The sequence below is a fragment of the Brachypodium distachyon genome, chromosome 2 (genome assembly GCF_000005505.3).
Source record: "Brachypodium distachyon strain Bd21 chromosome 2, Brachypodium_distachyon_v3.0, whole genome shotgun sequence".
NCBI classification, from domain to species: Eukaryota; Viridiplantae; Streptophyta; class Magnoliopsida; order Poales; family Poaceae; genus Brachypodium; species Brachypodium distachyon.
Genome location: NC_016132.3, coordinates 49,460,201 through 49,474,818, shown reverse-complemented (window position 1 = coordinate 49,474,818; position 14,618 = coordinate 49,460,201). Strand labels below are relative to the sequence as shown.

General features: G+C 40.4%; 2 protein-coding genes across 2 annotated transcripts; both read right to left on the bottom strand.

Annotated features, from left to right (window-relative positions):
• Nucleotides 1–1,130: 1,130 nt before the first annotated feature.
• Nucleotides 1,131–7,290, bottom strand: LOC100830628 (dolichyl-diphosphooligosaccharide--protein glycosyltransferase subunit STT3A). Its single transcript, XM_003569746.4, has 23 exons — nt 7,024–7,290; nt 6,836–6,898; nt 6,427–6,482; nt 6,277–6,348; nt 6,070–6,175; nt 5,940–5,990; nt 5,358–5,453; nt 5,205–5,264; nt 5,011–5,124; nt 4,842–4,928; nt 4,601–4,704; nt 4,353–4,448; nt 3,830–3,950; nt 3,665–3,745; nt 3,456–3,584; nt 3,117–3,371; nt 2,899–3,042; nt 2,641–2,827; nt 2,448–2,545; nt 1,985–2,064; nt 1,811–1,898; nt 1,610–1,696; nt 1,131–1,541 (listed from the first exon to the last, which is right to left on the bottom strand). The coding sequence occupies exons 1-23, from the start codon at nt 7,156–7,158 to the stop codon at nt 1,485–1,487; spliced, it is 2,367 nt and encodes a 788-aa protein (XP_003569794.1). The 5' UTR covers nt 7,159–7,290; the 3' UTR covers nt 1,131–1,484.
• A 290-nt stretch (nt 7,291–7,580) lies between these two features.
• LOC100830016 (nuclear pore complex protein NUP85) lies at nt 7,581–14,434 on the bottom strand. The gene is made up of 18 exons (XM_003569744.4): nt 13,938–14,434; nt 13,609–13,711; nt 13,373–13,483; nt 13,185–13,268; nt 12,875–12,946; nt 12,738–12,794; nt 11,947–12,066; nt 10,604–10,804; nt 10,066–10,176; nt 9,942–9,979; nt 9,698–9,854; nt 9,370–9,471; nt 9,233–9,289; nt 8,862–9,008; nt 8,658–8,728; nt 8,471–8,558; nt 8,251–8,307; nt 7,581–8,100 (listed from the first exon to the last, which is right to left on the bottom strand). The coding sequence occupies exons 1-18, from the start codon at nt 14,354–14,356 to the stop codon at nt 7,903–7,905; spliced, it is 2,193 nt and encodes a 730-aa protein (XP_003569792.1). The 5' UTR covers nt 14,357–14,434; the 3' UTR covers nt 7,581–7,902.
• Nucleotides 14,435–14,618: the final 184 nt, after the last annotated feature.

Here is a 14,618-nt window from a genome sequence, read left to right as displayed (position 1 = left end):
CAATGCTCTAACTTAGTTGTATCTAACTGGCACATCGATAAAAATCGATGTGAAAGCCTAATAAAGTGATATAGTATCTTATGTAAGATACGAATCTTACCAAGCAGAGGCGGAGCCAAGCCCAGGCAACAAGGGCCATGGCCTGGAGCTTGGGATTACTTTGGCCTTGTATTGTAGTATAAACGGATACTTTGACCTGTGATTTAGACTAACCACAACGTATAATACAAGTGTTGGCCTGGGGTTTGATTGAATCCCAGCTCCGCCGCTGTTACCAAGGAACCCAACATAAGGCTATATTTCTCTCACACAAATATATTAAATGATGAGTCTTTTAAATATAGCACTAAGATACTACAAGGCACTGAAAGAGTTATATCTAAACACATATTTAGTGCTTAAGGTACAAGATGGGATACATTGGAAGTGGGAGAAGTATCCGGTGAAAACCACCACTTTTACGGTGCAAACTGTGAAAACTCCATCGAAAAAAGTTTAAAAAATTCTCAAAAAAATCACATAGGTTAGAAAAGTGTTGTTTTATATATGTGTAAAAGTTCAAGTCCAAACTCAATTTCGTTTGGTATCAGCGAAAAAGACAAATTCTGCATGAATAGTGGTTTTTCAGTGTTTGACGCTATTCATTGTAAATTTCTCCTTTTAATTTCTCTCAAATGTTTTTGATTTTGAACTTGAAATTTTGCAGGTTTGTAGAACATCATAGTACCAATATATGGTATTTTTTCAGAATTTTTTTGAAACTTCTAAACGTGGTTTTTATAAAGTTTGCACGGTTTGCACCGAATGAGAGTTTTCACCGGATACTTGCACTTGCCGTTTCTCATGGTAATTGCGGGCGTTTGCACTTGCATCTATGCAAAGGGTTCACATTGAAATTTTCCTTTCCTAAGCAAGGAATTTCAGAGCAACTTCCATAATGGAGTACTTTAGCTCGTTTTGCACCACAAGACTCTTTGGGAAATCTTACAATGCAATCATAGTGAACAAAAGCAGCAATGACAGATCTGAGCACTAGAGTTTGCCATTAACCGCATTGGACAAAGAGCTAGGACAATTGGTACACTTGCTTAGTCAATCAAACTCTGAGATCCAAACAAACCTTAAACCGATGAACCAAGATATATCAAGCTGGTAGCCTGGTAGCTAGTTGTTCAACTTGTCAGTAATGCACTCGTCGACATCGTTATATTAATTCCTGTTGTTCACTTTCAATTTCTACACAGAAAGTGGATCGCCCACAATGGACATGAACTTTCATTTCAGCCTTTCACTTCAGAACCTATCAAAATAGTTCATCTGCAATACCCGAGATCCCAGAAATACACTGGAGGTGTAACAAACAAAAGGAATGAAGCATGAAAAACCGTCTCCCCAATCTAATCGAAAGAATTACTAATTCTTTTTGCGTCGATCTAAACTAATTGTTCTCGCGGACACATAGTGAGTTTGTGATCTCTATTGGACTATTGCCATGGGTTCTTCTTTCTGCCGCCTTTGTGCATCGAGCTTGTTTTTGAACTCTGCAGGGAAAAGATGTTAGATTCAAAAGTACATGATTGTAGGCAAGCTGCAGTATTGTCTGACTTACAGATTTCAATTTCAACACTCCTTGGACCCTGTTCTTTTGAGATTTTAGTTTGTAAATCCTAACCATCCAGTGGTGGGTTGTAAAAGCCTGCAGTAAGCAATACAGTACAGTAGATGAATACGCTGCAGATGCAGTCAATCAAGGCCGTGATGTGATTTTAACTTCCAAATGATTGTGGGGGGGAGAGTAGCAGCACTGCACCTCCTCAAAATGGGTCAGTTTAAAATGCTTCCTTCCTATTTCATATCTTCTCGCTCTATCAAATCCCTTACCATCAGTCTCAACAAATCTATGTGCAAAGGAGAACAAATGTCAAAAAAAAAAACCGTAGTTGTGTTACTTGAGCATGGTATGCTAACTTCCGAATTGACAGACCTGTAATAACAAAGCTTGTACATGAGGCAATTCAGCATTGTTGGGGTGCCTTGAGCATCAACACGGTAGTTGCCATCCTTCTATAGAAATAATATAACATAAGAATTCAAAAGCGATTTGGAATTTCACATAGCTGACAGTGTTTTTCTTCCCAAGTTATTAAATTACTAACTGAAAATGAGTTTACAAACAAAATACTTCCTCCTTCCCAAACTATAAGTTTGAGCAAGACCAAGTTTATAGAAATAAATACCAAAATATACAGCACCTAATCAGTATTAATGATTCATCATGGCATATGTTTTCATTCATGGTATATTTATTTCACATTATAGATGTTTATATTTTGTTGTATAAACTTGGTCAAACTCAAAAAAGTTTGACTTAGGACAAAACTTATATGACTTACTTTTTGGGAAGGGGGTACTACCAATGAGTTGCAAAAGGCAAGCTCAGAACTTACAAGGTAATCTTGTTCCTTAATGTGAGGGAATACACCACCTCCGATTCGAACCATCCAGAGGAACTTATTAATATCATCACTTGGATAGCCAATAAGCCCTGAAAATAAAAAAATTACCAGGCGTTAGGGAGTCTTGAATCTGGAAGCACTTGCTTAAAATATTGTTATTCCCAAAAGTCCAAAAAGCATCAACCTCCAAAGACAACAAGCACATATTTTACATCTAAGGAATTGAAGATCTCCCATGCTGCTTTTTCTGGGGACGACATTGCTGTCCCAACTGTCGCTATGTGTGTGTTATTCCAGGTATTGTTGTCTACAATCACAGTCCTGTTGGCCATTGCAGTTGTCTGATAACCATAGTCCCACCAAGATGCAACCTACAACAATCGTTATCCTATTACTGTCACCATTATACAATTGAGTGACAAGAATAGGTGAGAAGGCATACCTTATCTTCTACTTCTGTGTTATGGCTCAGCCATGCATAAGCTTCGCGGAAATCATCAAAAACATGCAACCCATCATGTGAACGAGAAGTCAGCACAATTGAGGGTGCAGAGTATGCTTCTGCAGCTGCCCATACACAATGGACCTGCGAAAATGGCATCATTGACTAACAGTCTTACTCTAACGAGAATGCTGCTTCCGGTGATAACACTACCTTACCACATACAATCCACATAGTATGATCAGGGACAGTATACCCATAGCAGATGCTTCGGAAGGCAGTACACAAAGTTTTTCCTCCTTTTCATGCCTGACAGCAGAACTTCCCACTGATTCTTTTTCCTTCTTCCGATTCTTATTTGATGGTCTTTCCTTTGAAACATTTTCTGCTTTTTCATTTGTCATGTTATCATTTTCTGTTGAACTTGTGATAGTAGCTGCAGCACTGGAACTCCCTGGGGTACTATCCCTAGCCTTCAATTTGAAAGGGCACCATACATCAGTAAACATTCTGCAGAATCTAACTATCGAACAATAATGATGAAGGAAGAATCATACAGTAGAAAGGCCATCATCGGATCTTGAGCGCTGAAATTTCATTGATCGTGTCAGGACGTTAAAAGCTTCTGACAGAGCAATCCCAGACAAAATGCATGCAGCAGGGGCGAGGACAAGCATAAGTCGTACCTAACAGTGCACCAATATTACTTTCAACTGATAAATAAACCAGCACGGTACTGTAAATTTCTTCCACAATGAAGACTTACCATTACACCAGAGAAATATACTGAAGTTACCAAGTACAAGACCAAAAATGAGCTTGCATCGGATAAAGGTAAGAAGCATGACTGCAAATTGTGTTACGGAAAATAAATTAAAACAATGCTAAACACAAACTAAATTCCATCTTTCAACAAAATATGAACACTTACTATGATCCCAGCAGGAACTAAGAAGGCTAGCACATTGATATCCATGAAGTAAGAAGGCCATGTAGGTGGCTGATGTTCACTCACGCTAGCAATGATAGGGATATACTTGCTTGCATAGGTTCTGTAAGAAACGAACAAAACAAAAAGAATTCAAGGCATCTTTTCGCAAAAAAAAGAAAAAAAGAAAAAAAGAAAAAAAGAAAAAAAGAATTCAACGCATCATCTTATGTAGAAAACGAAGAAGCATGGATCCATCATAACTGGATTTAGAATTATTTCTGTCCTGCATGCTGATTTGAGGTATCACTAAATATGTGTGCTAATCAGTAATGGAAATAAAAGTCCTTTTGTACCAACGCTTAAACCTTAATTGTGGTACATCTCTTTAGCAACTTTAAATCCAGAGGGAAGATGGCTCTAATTAAATCGTGTCATGTTTATGTGCTCTTAATGACCAGAGTCAGCTTAATTATCAATGCATCAAAATAAGTGTATTGCGAACCAAATTTTGATGAGAACTTACGGGTCAAGTAGACTCAGACTGCGCCCACTCCAACCTTTTGTTGGGCTAGATGCCACTAGTGCAACAAGTATTGCTACTGCAGCGAAACAAAGGGCTCTGCAGGAATCCTTGATATTAGCATGTGTACAGAACATCTGCTTTGTTTTAAATTATGAGCAACAAATGTTTCCTTGTGAACATTATGAACCACTAACAAGTTTAACACCTCTTTTTATGCATTTGAACTGATTTCAACATCACAAACTTACAAACCAACTGTTATAACAAATGTCGTAGCCACTTTGAAGAGTCGGTGAGTTAAAAGTCCTTTGATGTAATACACGAGAGCAACCACATGGAGGATTATAAACACCTGGAAATCAAACATCATTTCCAGAGATTAGGAGGAAGTGGTTAGCCATTTTCTAACAGACAGAAAGATTTTGGATCAATAAGCTGAGTTCATGGGAGAAAGGAAAACATTTGTACGTAGATAGATAGTTGGTCTACCAAAAATGATGCAAAGTGCTCCGATGTCAATACTGCATTAAAACCAACAACAGGCACCAATGCTGCCAGAAGTGTTCCCAGTACAACCTGTGTGGTTCTAATTGTTAGGGCAAGAATTCATACCATTCATTTGTGCACATTTGGTAAGGCACTAAACTGATGGACTTACAAGGGGAGCATAAGCAATGTAAAGTCGTGAAGAGTAACGACCAGTGACAATACACAAGAGAACATGCATAGGGATAAGGTTGATGATGAATGTGTAGCCTCCCCATGAACATACCTGAAAAGGAGAAATACAGTGTAATTTCGAAAATCTGTGGTATCTTGTAGCTCTTTTAAGGTTGTCAAAGAAAAACTTACCATGTAAAAGTATGAGAGAGCATTAAGCGTTGCATAAAATAGTGAACCCGTGTTTAGTGTCTGCAGAATCATTTCATGTGATCTTCAAGGCACAAAGAGAAGGCAAAAAAAGAACCAGGCCTAAAATTCTGAAGGACAACTTGAGAACCTAACCTTTATGTATAGATAAAATGTGAATATTAAAGCAAATATTGCTACAGCTTCGTTATCGTAGCTACCTGCAACAGATCTTGAGATGTATGAGGGGACCTGCATAGTGGGAGGAGTGATAAGTAGGTTGTCGATTAAGTGCTCTTTACAAGGTAGGGTATAAGGATATGATAGTAGTAAGTAGGCATGTATAAAAAGATGGAAAGACAGTCTCGTGTCATAGATCACAAATAAATGAGACAGTCGGCCTCTACTCCATGCCCACAGAAGCAAAAAATCATACATTCATATTAGGATTTTCAGCGACAGGCAATTTCAAATCCCATAATTCAGAGAAGGATTGGTTTCCAGCTTTTGGCTCCAGTCCATATTTTTCTAGTTTCCCCCAGGCCATTCTGAGCTGTTTCAGCCACTTAGCTCTAAGTTTTAGTTTCATACATGTTCTTTGATTAAGCAATTATAAGATCACTCTGACTGTTCATGCTTTTGACGTGCAGGGAATAGACCTACTTGTCAATTACACAAGGCTTCCTTGGATATTACCCTTCCTCACAAAAAGAAAAGACAAAAAGAAACAGAACATACCATTGCTAAGATAGTTGCTGCCATCAAACCAGCCCCATGTCCCTTTGCTTCCTGGAGGGAAATTATATAGTTAATTTTTGTGGTGGTAAAACTTGAGCTAGCACGTGTGATTTTATATGAAGAAAACAACCTTTGTCAACAGATAAGTTGCCCAGGAAGCATTCGCTGAGAAAATCGGAGCAGTGAACACACAGACAGTTTCCACCGACAGAGGGATGTTAATGGAGTTTAGCAACCTATACCAACCAAAGATTTTAGGCACAGTTTTCAAAAGCAGTCGAACAATGTATTTCACTGATAAATGATAATATGCTATGGATTGCAACATTTTACGTACCACCATATAGTGCCAGCCGTCAGTGTCAAACCAGGATAAACAGTGCCACCAATAACACGCCCGAGGGGGTACCTATTTTACAGGTAACAGTAAGAAGCTAAGAAGATAAATAATTTATTCTGAATTATTCATATGTCCCAGCAACCATACCATGTTCGATCATCGAACCAGTTCCAAAACTCGTAGATTCCACTCTTTGTCAAAAACTGAAATAAAGAAGCGAAATATCAAACATATAGTGGATAGAAATATAAATGAGCAACAATAATGCTTTCAGTACACCAAGACCAAACAGATAAATACGTGCACGGAAATCTAAACAACAAACTACACCCAAAAAAATCACATGCCATTATGCCAAGTCCCAATCATATATTGATCCCAATTTTCTCACCACTGGATACTATCACGAAATCTGTCCATAAGCTAATCCATAACAGTCGACAGACCGAACAACATATGAACGTGGCTTCCTACTCTTTGAGCTCAATTTCACATGCTTCCACAGACAGCTGAACAATCGAACAGTTAGCAACAATCTGGCGCCGGAGAAACCAACCTGGGTGACGCGGTAGTTGAAGTAGGGATCGAACTCGTGGATCACGCTCTCGTACTTGATCACCTGACGGCACACCAAACACCAAACACCAAAGGGACAAGTGAGATAGGCGTAGCATTCGGAAAATCCTAATGCCATTCCCAGCAGGATCCAGAGGACGTGGGTTAGAAGTGTAAAATGGATCTTACGGAGAAGAGGCGGATCGAGAAGGCGAGGATGCCGATAAGGAGGAGGGTGAAAGCACACAGCACGCCGCCGAAGGCTTTCCTGAGTCGGGCGCTACCCCCGCCGCTGGCCGCCACGGTGGCCTCAAGCTCCGCCATTGTGGTTAAGCAGGGGCGTTGAGTTGGGGAGGATGGCCACTGGCGGAGTGGAGCTGTATCGTGCCCTCTGCTCTGGTATCGTACCCTGACCGAACTGAAGCAGTGAAGTGTTGATGGCCACTGGCGGATTAGAGAAGTTAAAATGGTAGACATTCTCTTGACCCAATAAAATAAAATTCAAAATCAACCATACTCACTCCATTCCTACATTTAAGGAGTCCTATCTTGTTCTAATAAAAAATTAAAACTTCTTACATTTAGGAACAGAGTGATACATACGGTAAGAACCGTTGGACTGACCGACATCTGAACATGGGAATGGAGGGTTGCAAAAATATCTGCAAACATACGTGGGGTTCACGGACGAAAGCAAATCAACTCGGATACCCTTCTACATTAGAATAGAACCAACACCACTGGACTTGTCCAAGTGTGAAAACCGTTAATACTTCCATTTCTTTCCAAGAAGACCACTGGATGCAGTGAGTACACTGAGATTTTAGTAACACAAATTTAGCCCCCAAAATACAATTACAAGCATCGCTTTGTAGGGGAGAAAACGACAGCTGGGATCACTAGAGCTAAAAAAACAAAATACAGTGATATACCTCCACCGCACCTCTCGTACACTTTTCTCAAGAAACATACAGGGCCTGACAATTTAACTGCCAAGCAACGCCGAGAGAACAACACTCCCCGCATCCAGCAAACTGGATCTGATACTCCACTAAAGATGATCAGAATTCAAGGTTCTTCAAGAATGGCGCAGGCGAGATTCGATGCCAGAGCCAATCTGACGGAGTTCAGTGCATGGCTTGTTAGCTGATTGCTGCAATAGTCAGGGCGCAGCTTGGCCATTGACACTTCTTGTAGTTTGTTCAACAACAAGGTCGTTTCAGCAACATTCAACAGCGGGCGGGGTTTGCAGTTAAGTAGCATCACCTGCAGAAAAGGTGGCGACAAGTAGAATGAAATGTCCAAAACAACCTCAAGGTTAGTGTGGATTAAAATAAGGTAGGGAGACATACGATTTAGCTAAGCTACTTTACTAAATGAAGATCTTAACTACTGATCAAGCCTGTGATAGCTTACCGAGTCATGTAGAAGAGGCAGCCAGAAACGCTGTGGTGTAGAAGGGTTTCTCATTAACTGCAAAAGAGATCATATATAAGCAATCAATTAATGCCTCAGATCATAAACATGGAGCCAGAATAGACTATCGGCGTCCTCTAAGGTGCCTGCTTTTTTACACCTCTTCTACTAGCGGTCATGAACTGAATTGCAGGAGCTCAGCTGATGTGTACACTTTTACCTGTATAAGAAACTCCACGGTCTGCCGAGCAGCCTCAGCAGTCCTCCCTTCTAGCGCCTGCTGAAGGGATCTTTTGAAATCTCGGTACCTTTGTTAAAGCATATGTTAAGCTGATATAAACTATTATTGTAGAGAGAGAGAGAGAGAGAGAGAGAGAGAGAGAATTGATGAAAAGGGAAAGAAATACCTGTGAAGGAACTCAAGACCACCGGCACTACCAATGTCAGAACCTAGTAACTCAAGCAACCCTTCCCATTGCTGACCATGCAAAACCACTATTAGATATTGCCATGAATGATATCATTGCTAAAACATCTTTTCATCAATTTTACTTGGTTAATACTGAACAAAAACCTAACAGTAGGGGAGACATAAGGGGAGAACTTGGCACCTTAAAATTATCAGCTGCGACCGACTCCCCAATGCGTTCAAATAACTGTTGAGCAATTCTATCAAGTCGTACTTTATCATGAGCTTGCTGGAACCAGTAAACACCTGTCCCTTTTCTACCATGCTTCCAATGAAAAATACCTGCAATCTAAAAGAGAAAATCAAAAAGTTACTAAATCGGGTTACAGGAACTCTTAGGTCAAGTTACGGCCAGAGGACAGCAAGTTAGACTAGAAAACAAGGACTCCCTAATTGAAGTTTGAATACTTAGATAAAGGCTAAACCTTGTTCAGACCCTAAGATGATCTTGAACGAGTGTGTTTCAAACTCTTCAAAGTTATGCATGAATTACAATTCGCAAACCACATTTACCTTCATGATGTTTGTACTGACATTCTCCAGCTCATACAAACGGCAAAGCTCCAAAGTCTGCTCTTAGAAAAAAGTTTTATGTAAGAAATAAAAGATAAAGGAACACTGCAAGGAAATATCAAGTCAAATACATGTACCTTCAGTACTAGACGGTTATCTTGTATGGGTTGCTTGAGAAGTAGAATTTCCAAGAGCCCTAGGCCTTGGTTTAGACATGAGGACAGATAAGTCGGTGCAATCTGAGCACCAAACGTGCAAGATGGCCATTACTAACAATATCAAAACAAGTATTTCGCCTATCATAAACAGATAACACAGTTGCATAGAAGATCTAATACATCAAACTGGACCACGGATTATAGCAAACCACATGATACCGCCAATACATACACCAGGATATTCAAAGATGAACCAAACGACATAACATAAGCTGGTCTAGTTATTTAGTGGTGTTACAAAACTTACTTGCCAAGTTAAAGAATGAGAACACAAAACTTGAGCATAGACAAGCCGGTGCAGTTCCTCTATGCTCATACCACCAAAATTAGGCCGCTCTTCATGCAACATAATATCTGCGTAGTCATTATCAGCTGCCAACAGCTCCATAGCATGTGTGACCATCCTACAGTTAGAGATGGCGAAATCTATTAGATCACAGCGTTGCAAAGTTGACAGTAGGTAGAAAATCGAATACCAGTTGCCAGTTTACCATGGTCCAAATTTCTTTGTGCACTCTGCCAAGACAACCTAACCATGAAAAAAAGATGTTACGCCACCAAGAAAGGGTAGTTCAAGGTCAAATGGAAGTCAGGAGGATAACGTTGGACGCCAACCTCTGGGTTTTCTGAAAGGATACCAGTAAGGAGGCCTGTTAATCCATTATTGTCGAAAGACGGCTTAAGCTGTATGCATTTCTGTGCCAAGTGATGCATACCTTCGAAACCCTGAAATAATGTAGATTTTAGCAAAACATGACATGATATTTTTATTGTTCAAACATGTACTCCCTTGCATCATAATAGCTGCATATTCTTATCGTCTGCATGTCTATGCCAAAAGTTAATAATTGCATCATAAAAGAGATAATAGGTTTCAGAAAATTCAGTCAGGGACTCAGGGTAAATATTGGTCATCTTAAAACACGAGTTATTGTTCAAACATATGCTGCCATTCATACAATGGGTCCTGAGATCATGTCACAGATCAATCTAAATTGAAAATTTTGGTCGACAATGGAGGAACTAAGGGCATCTGGCACATCTTTACTCAAGCATCGGGCATCAAGGAATGCCACAAATATTAGTCAAGCAAATGAACCACAAAACATTAGAACTGACAATACAAGACTAACTGCATGGATATGAGACTAACCACCGTAAATGGCCTTATGTAAAGAACATGAGAAGTGAATAGCTCCAGCCAGTGGGAAGTAGCTGCAGTGACGTCCTTTATATTCCCCATCATGATGTGAAGCAGATTCTTCAAACCATCACGAGTTTTTTGGTGACCACACTGAATCCAAAATGCACTGCACTCCAGTTTACTTACTTGACCTCGCCATTTTTCCCAGGCCTGCAAATACAAATAGCTAATCAAAATGTTTCCACTAACTTCAACTGCGACAACTTTGTGAGTACATTTTTTATACATGAATCTCAAGTTTGAAAAGACAGAAAGAATAAGTATGGAAGATTGGTGCTGCTATTTCACAAAGCCCAACCAGTGTGGCACCAATTTGAGAGGATGAGTAACAAGGTAAAACCATTTCAATTAAAAGAATCAGAAGGGTATTACATTTTTCACTTTGAAACCATATGTCATCTTACCATGAGCAGATAGGGGATTATCAAAATACATACACTAAATCAGTTTAGTCAAGATTTGCATCTCTGGGTACCAAAAGCAGGCACAAAATTTAGAAACCCATATATGCCACATTAAAAACTGTGCCCTGACCAATCAGCACTGTGACCAGAATTGTAATGCCTGACCATTCATAGGGTTGGTCCCAAAACAAACCTCCTTAAACTTACGCGATTATTGAGTTTCAAGCACCAATTAGTTTGTCCAAAAGTTTAAGCTCACCGAGGAAAGGTAGGAAATATACTCCACTCTCAAATCTAGGCTCCCTCAGGCCTATGACATGGACTCAAAATGGCTGGATTCTTTTTCACTTGGGACCAGCCAGGTCTCGAACTTAGTTATTTTGACTCTGTTACCACAAACTTTCATGAATAATTTGCCAGACATTTAACTGTTGAAGAAAGGTGGCCATGCACTCATACTTCAACAATGGGCACAAAGCAGGCAGCAGCAGCAAGGAGAGAGCACAAGGTAGAAGTGATAACTTGCAGTGGAGTGAATCAGAAAGTGCATAACAATTAACAAGTACAGAGGATAGCAAATAGATATGGTGCTCCATCGCAGTGCAAGCAGCAAACATCTGAGTGGGCAGAAGTATAATATGGTCGTATGTATGCAGTGACATGAGCAGTAGTATCCGGTCATCATGGTGGTCATGCAAGCAGCAACGAGTGTAGAAACAGGCTAACTAATACTCTTGTATATGTTATGGTTTTGCAAAGTTAAGGAAAAAATATTATCTTTACTTTAGTGGCATAGATTTGCAATATGAAACGCACTAACATGCAATGTCCAAAGTTCAGAGGGACGGAGAGATGCCTGAAAAGACAGCAGCAATTTACAAAGCATACCTTGATAAAATCAGGTCTTGTTTTACAGCACTGGCCTAATTTACCCGTTGGCAAATCTGGTCTCATGCGCGGCATGGTTGAGACAAGAACAGCAACAGCCTCAACTAATCCGTTTTCTGTCTGATGGACCAAAGGAAATCATGTTGTTAGGATTAGTTGTGCATAAAATCTACTGACATCATACAAATAATAGCATATGGTCAAAGCTACAAGGAAATATAGGTCCCAGTAAAAAAAATTGCGAAGGAAAAATGAAGTACTACATAACTAAATCAGCACCAGTGATAATAAAATCAAAGCATGAATTACAATATACCATAGTAACTTTTTTGCCCTGTCTTATTTCTGAAATGAAAGTATCCAGTCAAACTATGAAGAAAAGAAAATCCCAAACAGACCAGAGAATCGTAAGTCCTCACAGTCACTCTCTTCCCACAATCATATTAACAAAATTATGGTACATCCAGCATTGCGACTTAATAGCTCTCTCCACAATTGCTGTAACCAATTAAACAGAATTTTAAATAGGCTTAAACCTTTAAATCATTCAACAGAGAGGATACAGACATCAATATAACATAATTGCATTTGCTGCAATAGCTGAACCACAATAACTCTTGGCAGTCCATGGTTATAATTCTACATTTGGGCATAGTCCATGGTTCGGATAAATAGGGCGAATTAGGGGGAATCATCAAATAACCTAGACCCTTAAATCAATTTCATTTGCAAGATCAACATTGCTGACAAAGAAATGAAGAATGGCCCCAAAGTAGCAACAACCTAGGTACCTCACGGTTATCCATCTGATCCAATTGGTACGATCCATGAAAACGTAGCATATTCACCTGCAAGAAAAAACAACTTCAGACGGTAGGCTACATATATGAGTATAAACCTATACAAATGTGAAAGGAAATAGACATACCACAACGTCAAGCCATCCAACTGAAAGTGCTGCTGATAATCCATTCCAGTAATCAGGATCATTTTCAACAATCTATAAAATGTTGCCTCGTTGTCAATTTATCTCACCAATAGTAAGACACGATGATTAGAACATGGAAGCAATACAAATCGATAGATGTAAATGGATAACATAAAACAGACATTAAGCCATCACCCATCAACTTAAAAGCACGATCAGCTATTAGAGTTTATATAGAGAAATTGCAAATGACGTGATTGTAAGGTACCATTCTGACCTATAGACTATCATACATATAGAAGAATCAAACCTGCAGGTTGATGAGCTTTTTCTGGAAATTGCTAAGCTTGCAATACACCGTACCATCAGTCTTGGTCAAGAGGCTATCGTAATCCTAAAATCACATGAGAGAGAATAAGAGAGACAAGCCTAGGCATTATAACAGTAAGTAGGACTTACTAGGTGGGACAAGGCAATTGTTCAAAGAAGGAGCATTACGGCTAACCAATCAACAAGCCGCTCAGGCAGCCAGCTGTGCAACTGTTTATCGACATAGAATATCTCCAACAATTCCCAGGCAGCTTTTAAACTAGTAGGCTTTTCTTTAACCTGTATAGTAAAATATAGCACTCACCTTTTATTCAGAAACATAATTCTTTTAACTGAACTTAAATGATAGGAAAACGTTGTTGAAGAGAAAATCAAGAAATGGTGTAATACATGGGAAGTTCTACCTTAAGAATAGCCCTTGCATCTTCGATCATGGGAGCAGGAAGAGAATCTGGGTTCCCAAGGAGATAACCGATGGTTTTGCTGTATTCGAGCACATATTGCCACCTAATGAAACAAGTTGAAATCAAAAGCATGCTCATCTACAGAACATACCATACACTAAGGAAAGCAGATTTGATACTGCAGTAGCTGATAAGCTGTGCCTGTGATATGGCCCAACGAGGTTTAAATTTTTGCAGGCATGAATATATGCATCAGAACGGAATCTCAGAGGTACAACTTGAGCTTCTAAAGGCTTGGGTAGCTATCACATCAAAAACAAAAGGCTCACCATTCAGCGTGCTCTGGGACTGCTTGCATGTGGGACATTGCAGCAGTACCTGCAAGGGCGTTCTTCCTGCTCTGCAGCAGCGCGAAGGCCGGTACTGAACCGTACTCGATCCGCCGCATCTCTGCCTCATCGACCTCCTTCTCGACCTCCGCGCTGCCATTGCCAACGCCAAGGTTCACTTCCACCACTCTCCCGGCGACCTCCTCCGAGCCGCTGCCTCCGCCGTCCTCCGGACTCGGCTGTCGGAGACAGGCTACCTGCAGGAGGTTGCCGCTTGACCAGGAAACGTAGACGCGGAAGATGGGCGGCGCTACGCCGTGGCGGATGGGCCGCACGTGTGGTACCGACGCCGCATGGTGTGGCTCCCCTGAGAACGGGACGATGGCACCACCGTTGGCAGCCGGCATGCCCGGCATCATCGACGAGGAGGAGCTAGGGTTCTGGAAGCGGGGGACGGCGGGGCACGGGGAGGACTTTGGGGCGGCGTGGGCCGTGCGGAGGAAAGGTTTTAGGAGTTTCGAAATCGAATGCTCCGCCAAAGCTGAAAGCCCAAAGGTGTAAATCGAAAGAACAGCCCAACAAAAACTAAACTAGCGTAGAATTTAAATAAGCTGCCCTTAATGGAAAGAACAGCCCAACAAAAACTAAACTAGCGTAGAATTTAAACACACACCTTTGGGC

Bases quoted from the DNA above. Each gene is read 5' to 3' on its own strand.
- LOC100830628 (XM_003569746.4), bottom strand. From the start codon at position 7,158: ATGGCGGAGCTTGAGGCCACCGTGGCGGCCAGCGGCGGGGGTAGCGCC. The intron at 5,125-5,204 runs GTAAGTTTTTCT...TCTCCTTTTCAG, and splicing joins CTCTCTCATACTTTTACATG to GTATGTTCATGGGGAGGCTA. The intron at 3,585-3,664 runs GTAAGTCTTCAT...GTGCACTGTTAG, and splicing joins TATATTTCTCTGGTGTAATG to GTACGACTTATGCTTGTCCT.
- LOC100830016 (XM_003569744.4), bottom strand. From the start codon at position 14,356: ATGATGCCGGGCATGCCGGCTGCCAACGGTGGTGCCATCGTCCCGTTC. The intron at 12,795-12,874 runs GTATGTCTATTT...TTTTTCTTGCAG, and splicing joins TTGGATGGCTTGACGTTGTG to GTGAATATGCTACGTTTTCA. The intron at 9,290-9,369 runs GTACATGTATTT...TTCTAAGAGCAG, and splicing joins ATAACCGTCTAGTACTGAAG to ACTTTGGAGCTTTGCCGTTT.